General features: G+C 60.3%; 1 protein-coding gene across 4 annotated transcripts in view; it reads right to left on the minus strand.

The window, feature by feature from the left end:
* RADIL (Rap associating with DIL domain) overlaps positions 1 to 12,635 on the minus strand; it is a 65,670-nt gene that overhangs the window by 13,871 nt on the left and 39,164 nt on the right. For all 4 annotated transcript variants that reach the window (XM_082714196.1, XM_082714194.1, XM_082714195.1 and 1 more), the window contains exons 3-5: positions 9,565 to 9,797; positions 7,388 to 8,026; positions 5,249 to 5,286 (exon numbers count right to left, since the gene is read on the minus strand). In XM_082714196.1, coding sequence (XP_082570322.1) covers positions 5,249 to 5,286; positions 7,388 to 8,026; positions 9,565 to 9,797 — 910 coding nt within the window. The remainder of the gene's footprint in view (positions 1 to 5,248; positions 5,287 to 7,387; positions 8,027 to 9,564; positions 9,798 to 12,635) is intronic.

Genomic DNA, 12,635 nt, shown 5'->3' on the forward strand with positions numbered 1-12,635 from the left:
TAGGTCTCAAGGCCCTAAGAGCGCGTCACTGGGAAACTTAGGGTTAACAGTCAGGAAACCAGAAGCTGCCCAATTCGGGCCTGGCGCTGCCCACACACGCTCTTCACACGGACTCCCCTGCTAGGGCCGCACGTGTCACTGCAGCTGGTTAAATCAGAAAGCTTCCAGGCACTGGGCACAGGGCTGGAATCTTCCCGCCCCTCTGATGCCCACTACAAGCCTGGGTGACAGCCAGCTCGGGCTGGAGGTAGCCCTGGGGGCACTCCTCCCTCCTGAGCCGGCACCTTGAGACTCCATGCTCCCTTTCTGGGGGACGATGGCGACATCAGGGCCACCTCTCTCCCGGGTCCAGGGGGTCTGGCCAAGCCCAGATCCACCCCAGGCCCCTCTCCTCGCCTCTGGTCTCCTGTGCACCAGCCCCTGGGATCCAGGACCTTGTGACTGTGGCAGGAAGCCCCCAGCACTGTCCTGAGCCACTCTCCGGAAGTCCGGGGGGGAGACGGCGAGGCCGTGCCGAGCTCTGGAGTTTCCTCGACTGCAAGTGTCAAGGGCCAGTCTCTCTGGGTCTGATGTCCTGTCCTGTCGCACCCACTCAGCAGAGGCAGGTCAGCAGGCTGCGCTGTGGTAGCCTCTGAGGATGCCCGAGCCTGGTGGCTGCAGGGCCAGGACACGGTCCCCGGGGCCAGCGTGACTGCACCCAGGGACTCACTCTTCTGACAGATGAGCACGGATCCGTTGAGCAGCAAACCACACAGATGTGACTCAGGTCTGTCTGCGAGGGACAGCGCCCTGGGTGCCCAGCGGTGCAAGTGACCCCACGCCAGAACAGCAACTCTGCGGGCAGACCGAGAGGGGCAGACCAGGCAGTGGCATCTGCGAGGACAGTGCTGTCCCCAGGCCCGGCCAGGGGACATCACAGCAGCTCAGGGACTTCCTGTCGTTCATGATGGTCACAGCCAGCGTCACGGTAGTCGGCTTGTGAGGCAGCCCCTGTGGGCCCAGGTGGGGACCTCAGGCTCCCATGTACATGTTCTCTCGTGCCTGCAGTTTCGTTGCTCTGACGTAGCTTTGCTCGTGTCACCACGGTGTGACCGCTCTCTCTGCCCTGCTCCCCGCAAGGGAAGGCAGTGGCTTTGGGCCGGGTGTCCCTGCTCTCACTGCTAGGTAGGTCTGTGGCTGCCGCCCCCTGCTCGTCTTCCAGAGCCCTGACTGCTGCGGGTCAGTAAGAAAGGATCGATTCAGCTCTTCGGAGCTGAATTCCATTGTGTTTTCCACATCCGTGGCCCTTCTCAATTTCACCCAGAACTCAAAGGGACAGACGGGCCTCTCCTGACAAGTCAACCACCAGGTATGGCCAAGTGGCGTTTTGGAGTCGAATCGCAGCACACCTGCCCCCGCAGGCCACACGCAGCAGTGCACGAACTCGGGGGGGTCTGGGCCCTCCCTTCAAGCAAGCACCGAGCAGAAGCAACAGTTTCACGGATGGGACCCCAAAAGCAGACAAGTGGGTTGACCTCGGGCTGCAAAGCTCCTGCACAGCGGAGGAAGCCACAGTAGAGTGAAAAAGCCACCCACGGCGCGCAAGAAACACTTGCAAACCCTGCATCTGCACGGGGCTACTTTCCAGACCCAGGAGGAACGCCTATCATTCGAAAGCAAAAAACACTAACAACCTGGATAAAAAATGGGTTGAAGACCTGAAGAGAGACTTCTCCAGAGAAGACCTCCGGACGGCCAACGGGCACGCGGGGAGGTGCTCGGCCTCGCCAACCGCCAGGTGAACGCAAACCAAAACCACGACGCGCACTCGCCTCGTACCTGTTGGAGTGGCCATCGTCGAAAGGGCAAGAGATGACAAGTGTCGGAGAGGGTGTGGAGAGACCGGAGACCCTTGTGCACTGCTGGGGGGTGGGTGCAAAAGGGAGCGGCCGCTGTGGGAAACAGGACGGATACCCTCAGAACATGGACAACGGCGCCGCCGTCTGACCCAGCAAGTCCACGTCTGCGTATTCACCAGAAGGAACCGATCAGGATCGCTGAGCGGTGCCTGGGTCAGCGCCGCATGGCTGCCAATACGGGACATGTGGGTCACACTCAGTGTCCACGGACGGAGGACAGGGTAAAAATGAAATCTGGTACATGGTCTGATGAAATGTATTTCAGCCTTTAAAAAATCAAGGAAACCCTGCAGTGTGCTAGACGTTCCGTGAAACGGACTGAGCTGATCACAGAAGGAAAAATACCACAAGATTCCGCTGCGATATCTGAGAAGGTCCAACTCATGCAGAATGGTGGCTGCCAGGGGCCGAGGGAGGGAGACACCGGAAACTGCGAATATGCATTTCAGAACTTAAAGGGGTGGTTTGGGGGGCGCCTGGGTGACTCAGCTGGACAAGCGTCTGCCTTCGGCTCAAGTCGTGATCCCAGCGTCCTGGGATCAAGCCCTGTATCGGTCTCCCTGCTCAGTGGGGAGTCTGCTTCTCCCTCTCCCTCTGCTGCTCCCCATGCTCCCCACACTCTCTGTCAAATAAATAAAATCTTAATAAAAATTTTAAAAAATTCTTTTACGATTTTATTTATTTGACAGAGATCACAAGTAGAAAGAGAGGCAGGCAGAGAGAGAAGGGAAGCGGGCCCCCCACTGAGCAGAGAGTCAGATGCAGGACTCGATCCCAGGACGCTGGGATCATGACCTGAGCCGAAGGTAGAGGCTTTAACCCACTGAGCCACCCAGGCACCCCTAGAAAACTTTTTTTAAATAAAAATAATAATTAGGTGTTTTTTTACCACAATAAAATGAATAAAAATAAGCCAAATCACTGATTGCACCAATATAAATTTTTAAAAACCTACTTGGGAAGCATATGGGAGAGAAATTATTACCGAAAGGAAAATCAAATGCATTTTTGCTAATAAAAATTAAACTAAAATTTAAGAAGTTCTAAAAATATTCAAAATTCAAAGAAATTAAAATGGGAATTGTGCAAGAATAAGGAAATAATAAAGAGGTTAATGGAGCAGAAATCAAAACCCAAGTGAGCAGAAACAACAAAACTGGTCCTTTTAAACATGACGACAAACAAATCCCTGGGAAAATAAATCGAAGGGAGGTAAGTGGAAAGACATAAATCCAACAGGAACTATATACATGAGAGATGAAAATAGTCCCAAAAAAATACAAGGAACGATTTTATCCCAGTAACTTGGAGGACGAAAGCAGAAGTCCCCAAAATCAATACAAGCAGAAGGACAGAACCAGACACACCGATAATCACTGACGAAGCAGGCCGGGCCGGGTCGCCCAGACGCTCCCACAGGCTACCTCGCCAGCCCCCACGGCCTCACCACACACGACCTGATGCGGCGAACTGGAAACAGACCAGGCGGCCCCGTTCGCCTTCTGGGAACCTTGCTATTAAAGTCAGACCAGGACAACGAGTGAAAAATCCTCCATCACTTTGACATGTGAATTCAGGTGAGAAAATGCTAATTAAAATGTCCACAAACTGTCAGTCACCATCCTGCACAAATCCGTAGCCACGAAGGGCTGAATCCCAGCGACTTGGCCACGGATCCGGATCCGAAGAGCGGCTAGCGCCGTGCCCGCACTTTCGGGCACCCGGGGAGAAGGCTGAGGACCACAGGGGCAGAAAAAGCATGCGGTGAAGGTCCCCAGTCACCCACAATGCGACAAGAAGCACAGCACGAGACCCTGAAGCCCACGGGGGCACAATGTGCAGGACGTGAAGCTCGGGTGTGGGTTCCTGGGTGGCTGCTGTCTGTGCTTTTCTACATTTTGGCAGTGAATCAATAACTGTTTAAAAAGGAGAAAGGCGGCATTCCCTGGGGATGGACACGGGGCTGTTTTTTAGCCCTAACGACAGGCATTCTGGATGCAGACTGGGCAGGAGCTGCTGGGGGGAGGCCTCAGTTTCCCCGATGAGCGGGCACTCAGGAGGAGGAGGAGCTAGTTCGGGTGAGGGCTGGGCGAGCCCCTAAATCCTCGGCTCCATCCCCTCCAGGCCCCAACACCACCTGGAAGCCAGGCTGTCCCTCAGGCTGGGGGGCAGGGGTGGGTGGCCACACCTGCCCCTGGGTCCCCAAGGCCAGCCCCTCACACAGAAATCCTAGCGCACGGTGGCCGATGCTGTTGTCTCCGCTACCCTCTGAGGGGCCTGGTCTACACTGAGCACCGCAGGGTGAGCTGGGCGGCAGAGCCCGGGACTCCCGGAACAGACTCGGCCTTGGCGGTACTGCCCTGGGCCCTGAACACGTCCCCTATTGTCAGCGTGGGCCAAAAAGCCCGCGTGTGCGAGCGGCAGGAGCCGCACTCCACCTCCAGCCATTGGTGCATGGGTGGGGGGGGGGCTGCGGCCCCTGCGACAGGGGCGGAGCCAAGTCCTCCTTGCCCATCGCTGGACCATGGACGACACCGAAGCACTGTGGCTACAGCACAGTCGTTGTGGACCAGTGGCAGACACAAGAGTCGAGCAGATCACGGACCCAGCTGCGACGGGCAGGAACCACCCCTGTGACCACGGCCCCTTGGCTGCTGCTGCACCTGCACAGCCCAGAGGGACGGCCAAGCGCACTCGCAGTGACATCGTGGGGCTCCACTGTGCGCCGGGCCGGGATTCCAGGGCAGGCGAAGCGCATGGGGTATTCACGCTCACTGTCTCCCGAGCGTCCAGGCACAACACACAGCACGCTGCCCCGGGGGCACGTGGCTTGTTCTAGCCTCTGTGCTTATGGACGAGGACTTAGGAGTGAACCGCGTGCGCCCCGTGTGCCAGCACCTTGTAGCAGGGCCCCCTCGGGAGTGCACATGGCTGGGTGGCTGCACATGCCCATCCCCATCATTAACACCAGTTTCCCAAGTCCCAGCAGCACTTTGCACACAACGACAGGGCTTTCAATGGACAAGGACCGCCCTAGCTCTACGCCCAGAGTCTGCATTCTCCTGAAGAGGCGAGCTTGCTGGAGCACCATCGTTAGGGGAAGTGAAGGCAGGACGAGGCTCTGGAGAGGTTCTCGCCTTCTCCGTCTAACGGGTGCCCTGGAGAAACTCCCCAAACCCAGCGCTTCCCGGGGGCGGAGCACAGACATGGAAACAGCCACTCGGAGACAGAAGGAGAGTGCAACAGAAGCCCATAGCTGACCCCAAAGGCGTCTGCCCCCCCAATCTTGGCCCCCATGGGGCGGTGCAGGTCTCCCGGGATCTAGGGGCCCATGGGGAAGCCAGACTTACAGCTGCGCCTGCTTCTCCGCCAGTTCTTTGGTTTTCTCCTACAGTTACAAAGACAAGAGAGCAAACATGAGAAAACACAGGATACCACAGGAGGCGCTCCATGAGAACACCACTAAATCCACGGGACGCCATCCACCTAAAAACCACGGCACTGTTGCGGCAGATATCCTGCACTGTGCGGGCCGTTTACCGGAAGCACAGCTGGAAAGGATGAGTGTCCGCTCCGTTCCGGAATGTGACCTGCGCACTTCCCACAGCAGACAGAACCTACACCCACTCGCTGATGGAACCACCGGCGCGGTGAGAAATAAAGTGGTCACGTATTTCACACAACCCGGAATGAACATTCAACGCCGCTTACTGTTGAGCCTCACACACAGGCTCTCCGGCGCCCGCCACTGGGGCAGTGAGTACATGGACGTGTGCTCAGGTGTCCACGCTACAGTTAAACATCCCGGCAGGGACACAGGCTTAACCAACATTTTCTGTCCTTTTTAATCAAGAAATGGTTCCTGCGGGGCACTTGGGTGGCTCAGTGGGTTAAAGCCTCTGCCTTTGGTTCAGGTCATGATCCCAGGGTCCTGGGATCGAGCCCTGTGTCACTCTGCTCAGCGGGGAGCCTGCTTCCTCCCCCCTCTCTGCCTGCCTGTGATCTCCCTCTCTCTCGCTGTCAAATAAATAAATAAATAAAATAATTTTTAAAAAAGAAAAAGGAAAAGAAAAGAAACAGTTCTGGCTTTCGTAGCAAGTTGTCTTCTGTCTAAGCAGAGCCCTAGCTGCTGACCCCGTTACTTGTTCTAGGATCTGCCTCGAGTGGGTGGGAGATAGAGCGGTTGATGCCCAAGACACAGACAGACAAACGAAATGTCTGGAGCTCTCAGAAGACCAGGGCTGAGGCCCACGAACAGGGGGAAGCACGTGGGGAGGCACACAGGGAATGGCCTAGGTCTGGACTCCTCTGCTTCTGAGCTCCAGACCTTGGATGAGGTTGTTCACCTCAACAAGCCTCAGTTTCCCCAGCTGGGACATGGCCTACAGCACAGGCATCACAGCGTCTGACTCACTAGGAAGTGTCCGCCCCAGAGCTGACTTAGGATGGGACGGTGTTCTGTGTAGACAGTCACCGCAGGCCCCGGTGTGGTCGGGTTCCCGCGGGGCACGGACTTGACCTGGTCCGAGCACAGACCACACAAGGGAAGCGACCACACCAGGACAGTCCCAACATCGATCCACGGGGGAACCCTGGGAGGTTCAGATGCCCGCGATGCACACGGGTAACTTACACAAACCTCTGGACTTGACGGCCCATGTCGGTTTTTGCTTTTAAAAGGTTTTGAACATTTTAAATTGGGTTTTAATCTTAGGACCCCATCCAGTTTCTACAACCTATGCAGTTTACAGGCCAAGATGAATGGGCAACTCTTGGAGGGACTGCATGTAACTACCAGCCACGCTTTGGGTCCCCGGGGAGTCCAGGCACTAGAGGGTGGGAGGGGCCAGGAGTCGGTGGGGGCCCTGAGGGCTGGACCCAGGCAGCCTGCAGCGCGCTTGCCCCGGCCCTGCAGGGACAGGCCTGCACTTGCCCCTAGGGGATGCCTGGCGGGGCCTGGAGCCGTTTCCGGGAGGGGAAGGGAGCGCGGGCAGGCAGCAGGTAGAGCCCAGGGGCACTGGCTGACATCGGACCGCATGCAGGCCGGCCCCACAGCTGGGCCCTAATAGGCGTGGTACTGTGCTCTAGAGACCCCAATGGAGGGAAGTGTTTCCACGGACAGAAGGCAGCCAGCCCTGTGCCCCCACCACCGGCTGATGAGGACTCCACACCAGAGTGCTGGCGGAAGACCAGCCTGCTCCTGGCAGAAAGCACGAGGCACGAAGTGGGTGTTGGGGCTCGGGGCCTCCGGGGCATGCCGTGGCTGGGCTGCGCTTGGGAGGGCCATGGGACCAGAGCACAAGATGCCACAGCTGACTGCACAGGAGACAGAGCGCCAAAGAGGACACCCTGGGCTCGCTGGGTGTGCACAGGCAGGGCAGGCTGGCCCTCAGACTTCCCATGGTGGCCCCAGTCCCCACCCAGCACCTCCCACAGCCACAAGCACCCTCCCAGCTGCCATGGCCACACCCAGCACGCCTGTGACTGACCCAGACTGTCTCTCGGATGGCCTTGGCGATCTTGAGCAGCAGCTGCCCGAAGGAGCCGGGTTCCAGGCGGGTGGCCGAGTGCTGGATGCAGAGGCAGAGGAGGAAGGCGGGGGCCAGCTTGTGGTCATCCCCTCCAGGCTCAACCAGTGTCAGGATTCGCTGCAGCAGCGCATCCTCCACCTCTGGCTCGAACTCCAGGTGCAGCGGCCGCGGCCGGGGTAGGGTGGCCGGCGCGGAGCCAGAGGCCGAGGCGCCCCGGGCCCGGAGTGCGGCTCCGCACAGCCCGCAGCTCCGCGGAATGGCACGCAGTCGGGCCAGGGCCTGGGCAGGCAGGGGCTGGGCCTGCGCCGGGTCCTTGAACAGCAGCAGGTAGTAGAGGCCAAGGGAGAGCAGGTCCCCGTGGCGCAGCACCACAGCCCGGCCCCCAACCTCCGCAAAGTTGACAGAGACGGGCGCCCCGGGGATGGGCTCCAGCACCAGCCTGCTCGCCGCCGGCTCTGGGCCCGGGGTCTGGTGCCTGCGGATGGTGCAGTGCAGGGGCAGGATGTCCGGGGCCGAGAGGCTGACGCTGGGCTTGCTGGATGGGGTCCTCTGGCCCACCGTATGCTGCTCCCGGTTCAGCAGGTACACCAGGCTGTCCTGAAATACAAATACTAGGCCTCAGGGGCAGGACACCACCTCAGGCAAATCCGGCACTGGGAAGAAAGGAAAAGGTGTCCCTGTCTCTGGTCACCTAAGTCACATGGCCAGGGCCACCATCCTGGGCCATCCCTACCCTGTAGCCCTTCCTAGCTTGCTGCTGGCCCCAGCCTGACCCATGCTGGGCACCCACACTGTCCCCAGGAGAGGATGCTTCCCAGAGAGGCCTCAGGGGCACACTGGACACCCAGGGATGACTCCAGCTCAGAGACAACAGAGGCCCGACTAGGGCCGCGCTGGGCACAGACACTGGTTCACAGGCATGGCCAAGAGCTGCCAAGTACCCCCCGCCCAGGCCGGTGATCTGTGACCCGCTGTGGGCAAACTCCTTCCCCTGAGACTCCAGCTCGGCGAGGACAGAAGCCTCCTCGAGAGACAGCATCTCCCCAAACCCTCATGCCCTGACACTGTTTCATAAAGAAACTTCCTGTAAGAAAACTCCTGAGCCTGCGTTTCTGGAGCAATAGGTCTTAGCAGTGCAGAAAGCAGATGTCAGGCTAAAGAGAGAGTCTGCACCCAGAAGAACCAGCGGGATCGGTCCGCACCAGCCTGCACCAAGACGGGCCCCCGACGCTGGCCTCCGAGTGTGTGCGGTGACCACCGGGGGCCCTCGACTTAGCTCGCCTCATGGGAATGCGACAAGTCACACCCACCACTGAAGGTCTAACGTGCTAGTGAGACGCGCCGTGTATGAAGAAGCACAATGAGGACGCACGTGCCGAGGGTGCCCTCCGCTCCCGACCCTGCCCACCTGGTGCTCGAGGGAACAACCCCCCACCCTGACCTCTCCGCGGGGAGTCCGCCTGAGGACTGCTTCCCTCCAGCTCTTGCCCGTGGGCTGGAGTGGAGCCCCAGGAAAGCCTCATCCATAACCCTGTCCGGCCTCCTGTCTGTGGCTTGCAGGCGCCAGGCCGAGTTTGGTAGGACTAAGCTGAGCTCGGAGAGCCGCACAGCGCGCACTGGTGCAGCCTAAAGGAGGCTCAGCAAACCGGCGGCGGGTAGAGAAGCCGGGAGGAAGAGCCGGCGGGAGGTTCTGGGGCCTCTGACCCTCCAGCCAAGAGCCCCCCACAGAGTGGGAAGCATGGGCCTGGGGGCCAGAGGCACCTCAAAGGCAGCTTCCCGCAGCGCACCCGGGGCCATGTGCCCCACAAGCCTACTAAGCACCCATCTGGACAAGGGGGCGGGCCTGTGTCGGGGTCCCCACAGCCAGGGCACAGCACGGCCTGAGACACCGTGTGGAAGATGGCAGACGATTCTTTGAGAAGGAACCTGGTATTGGGTGAGCCCCCCAAGCCCCCTGCGGGCTCCTGCTGGGACCTGGACGGAGAATGCTCTGGAAACCAAACACAGGGGAAGCCTCTGCTCCCTCCAGAATCTAGAACAGCCCCGCTTCCACAGCCTCCTCAAAGCCAGAGCTGACTTGGCGGCTCGGACCACTCCGTGGGGGGTGGGGGTGTGCAGCGGGCAGTGGTGCTCACGTGCTGCTGGCTGTAGCCCTGCAGGAGGAGCAGGTGGGGTGACTCGTAGAGGGAGAAGCGCATGGTGTCCCGGGCGCGCTCCTCGGGGCCCTGGGTGGCGGCCGAGCTCAGGCTGCTCTCACTAACGGTGCGGCGCAGCCGGGGTGTGGGGGGGCTCCGGGTGCCCCCCGAAGCCAGGACTGGGGTTCCCTTGGCACGGTGCCGCTGCAGCCTCCGGGCCTGGGCGTTTATCCCTGAAACAGAAGCAACACAGGGCAAATGGTCAGAGGCTAACTGAGTCCCGCCTCTGGGCACCGCTGAATTCAGATCTCATGGACCCACGCGTGACACCAGGCACCGTCTGCTCAGCATGAGATTCCACCCTTTGACCCCATCCCAGCCAGGCTGGGACACCTCTGGGGCTTCCTCCGAAAAGCAGGCAGCCCAGCCGTCCATGACCTGAGATGCCCTGCAGGAGCCCATAACCCTCCCCATCCCTACCAGTGGCACCGCAGCCCCTTCCCTCCAGATGCCACACCCACTGCAGCATCAACTTCTGCCGGGTCACCATGCTCATGTGAGTCGCTGCCCTGTCCCCAGAGCCCTGCTGGCCCACCAGCATGTGTGCACACATGTGCGGGGGGGGGGGCAGTGCCCATGTGCATGTACGCAAGTACGTGTTGTGACCAGGCAAGACGAGAACCCTGCATGGTCCCCCTGCACCCCCTTTACAGTGCCCGCGTCACCTGCACAGTGTCCCCGCACCCCTCCTTACCGTGCACTCGTCGCCTGGCGTACTGAGCCGGCTGGTCTGTCTAGGACAGCATGGCTGTTTGTCCCCTGAGGCTGCCCCCGCCAGGGCCAGGTCAGAACGCACATGCGTGCATGGACACACACACATGCAAACACGCACACACACATGTGCACAAACACCCCCCCATGAAAGAGTCTTATGCATCCAGGATGTGGTCTTTTAAACTGATGCCGCTGCAAACCCAGAAGTCAGACAGAGCCCAGGTCGGGCTCCCGTCACCAGCACGGGCAGAGCTGACCCCGGCGCGTTCTTCCACAGCCTCTGCCGACTCTGCTCTGCACAGCCTCCCTCCACTCCCCGGCCGCCTCCCTTCCTACAACCATTCACCCCCACCAGACAAAGCCCGAGAAGGAGCGGCAGGCTAGCTGCAGCGAGGTGCTGCCTTACCGGAGACCTGCCCTTCCCAGAGGAAGCCGGCTTCTGCAGCCCACGGGAGGCGGGAAGCTGAGTCCGCAGGAGGCCGGGCTGGCGGAGAGCTGCAGTGCGAGGCTGTCTGCCCGGCGCCCGCTGCTCCCTGCCCGCTGCTCCCTGCCTGCTGCAGAGCCGGCCAGCCCAGCCCCTGGCAGGCACCAGCGTCTAGGGCAGGGGGGAGGAAGGGTGGGGGAGCAGGGGAGGGGGGGGAGGGGGACCTTGGGCAGGCGGGGATGGGGAGAGTAGGAAGGAGGGAGCGGGGGAGGGGGGTGGGGGGAGCAGGTGGGGGGAGGCAGAGGCTGCCGGGGGCTATGGGAGGGGCAGAAGGAGGTGGGGGACAAGCGGGGCCAAGGGTGGGGCGAAGGCGGGAGGAACCGCCAGGGGCTGGTAGGGCAGATGGAAGCCAGCCTCCCCTGCCTCAACTGCCCTGTCCCACCTGCTCCTCTTAAGGATGACAGATCCCAGCACTTGAGGCAGCATGGCATGACCATGAGGCCATACTTAAAAGAAGAAACATTTAAAAACCAGCCCAAAATGAAGTTCTAGACCTGAAGCTTCTCCGTCTGGGATGGAGCCAGAGGATGGGAGGAGCCTCGGAACCACCTTCCAGGAGTCCGGAGCCTGAGACTGCGGTCCTTTCCTCTTAGATTCCCAGGGGCTCCCAGGGGCCCCCCAGATGAGGCCTGAGACCAACGGCAGAGTCCCCGGGCTGCAGCCCACAGGAGAGCTCCCCGCCGACCAGGCTCCAGTGCAGCTGGGCTCCTACAGCCCCTGGCACATGGCCCTCCCTTGGCCCAGGGCCGGCTTCTCTGACCCCGCTGGGGCAAGCAGCGGTTCTCACCCTGCACTCAGACCCTCCTGGGCAGCTTGGTCTGGCTTCCAGGTCCCCTTACTGGGTCCCGGGGTGGTCACGTGGCAGAAGGACCAGGGCTGAGGGGTGGTGGGGTGCAGCAGCCATCAGAAGGGACGCACCCAGGCCAGCATGACTCAAGGGCAGCGCAGCCCACAGCACCCAGCGGACGTGACCCTGACGGGACCCCGTGTACCCCCGGCCTGTGGCACCACCAGGAGAACCCTCACGCATGTGTGGACACCCATGCAAGGACACAGAATGGGCCACGGGACCCTCTGAGGGACTGTGATCGTAGGATAAAGATGCTGCGGGGGAAAGGGGGGGTCAAGCGTGCCCCTGGAAGCGGGGTGGAAGCAGCAGGCCAGAGCATGACACGGAAGGAGGAGGACCTCCCAGTCACACCCCTCAGAAGTGCGGGAAACGTCATCACGCACTGCTCACGGGTTACGGGTCACCCACGCACCCACGCACCCACGGAAAGCTCTTCTTAAAAACAGACAGAAAAGACACACATCGAACTGAGGAAACAGCTGTCTCGAGGGGGCGATGTGGAGTCTGCGTATGACACCGGGTACCGCAGCCAGCAGGACACAGGTGCTGTGCTGCCCCAGGACCTGGCCCTGTCTGTGGCCGTATACAGACAACGCTCTGCTTTCACTTGAGAAAATTCTAGATCGGTATGATTTCAAGATGTCGTGTCAGTTCTGGGAGGAAGATACGGGTGTCAGTCAAATTATTCTGTAAACTGTTACTTCTTTAAACTTTCTTAAAGTAAAACTCAAAAACATTTTGTGGGCCTGCCCCAGGCGAGTGACCATGGCTTCCCCACGGCGGGGTGGGGCGCTCCGGGGTCAGGCCAGCCTGATGCCGCTGCTGGAGATGAACCCCATCCCCGCGCCCAGGGAGCAGCTCAGAGGAGGACCCAAGGCTTCCTGAGGGCTTGTAGGACAGCCCCTTCCCTGATGACACCTGATTCTCCTTCAGCTTTGCTGTTGTCGGGTCCATGTGTCTGCG

This window comes from Mustela nivalis (genome assembly GCF_964662115.1).
Source record: "Mustela nivalis genome assembly, chromosome: 19".
Taxonomy (NCBI): domain Eukaryota; kingdom Metazoa; phylum Chordata; class Mammalia; order Carnivora; family Mustelidae; genus Mustela; species Mustela nivalis.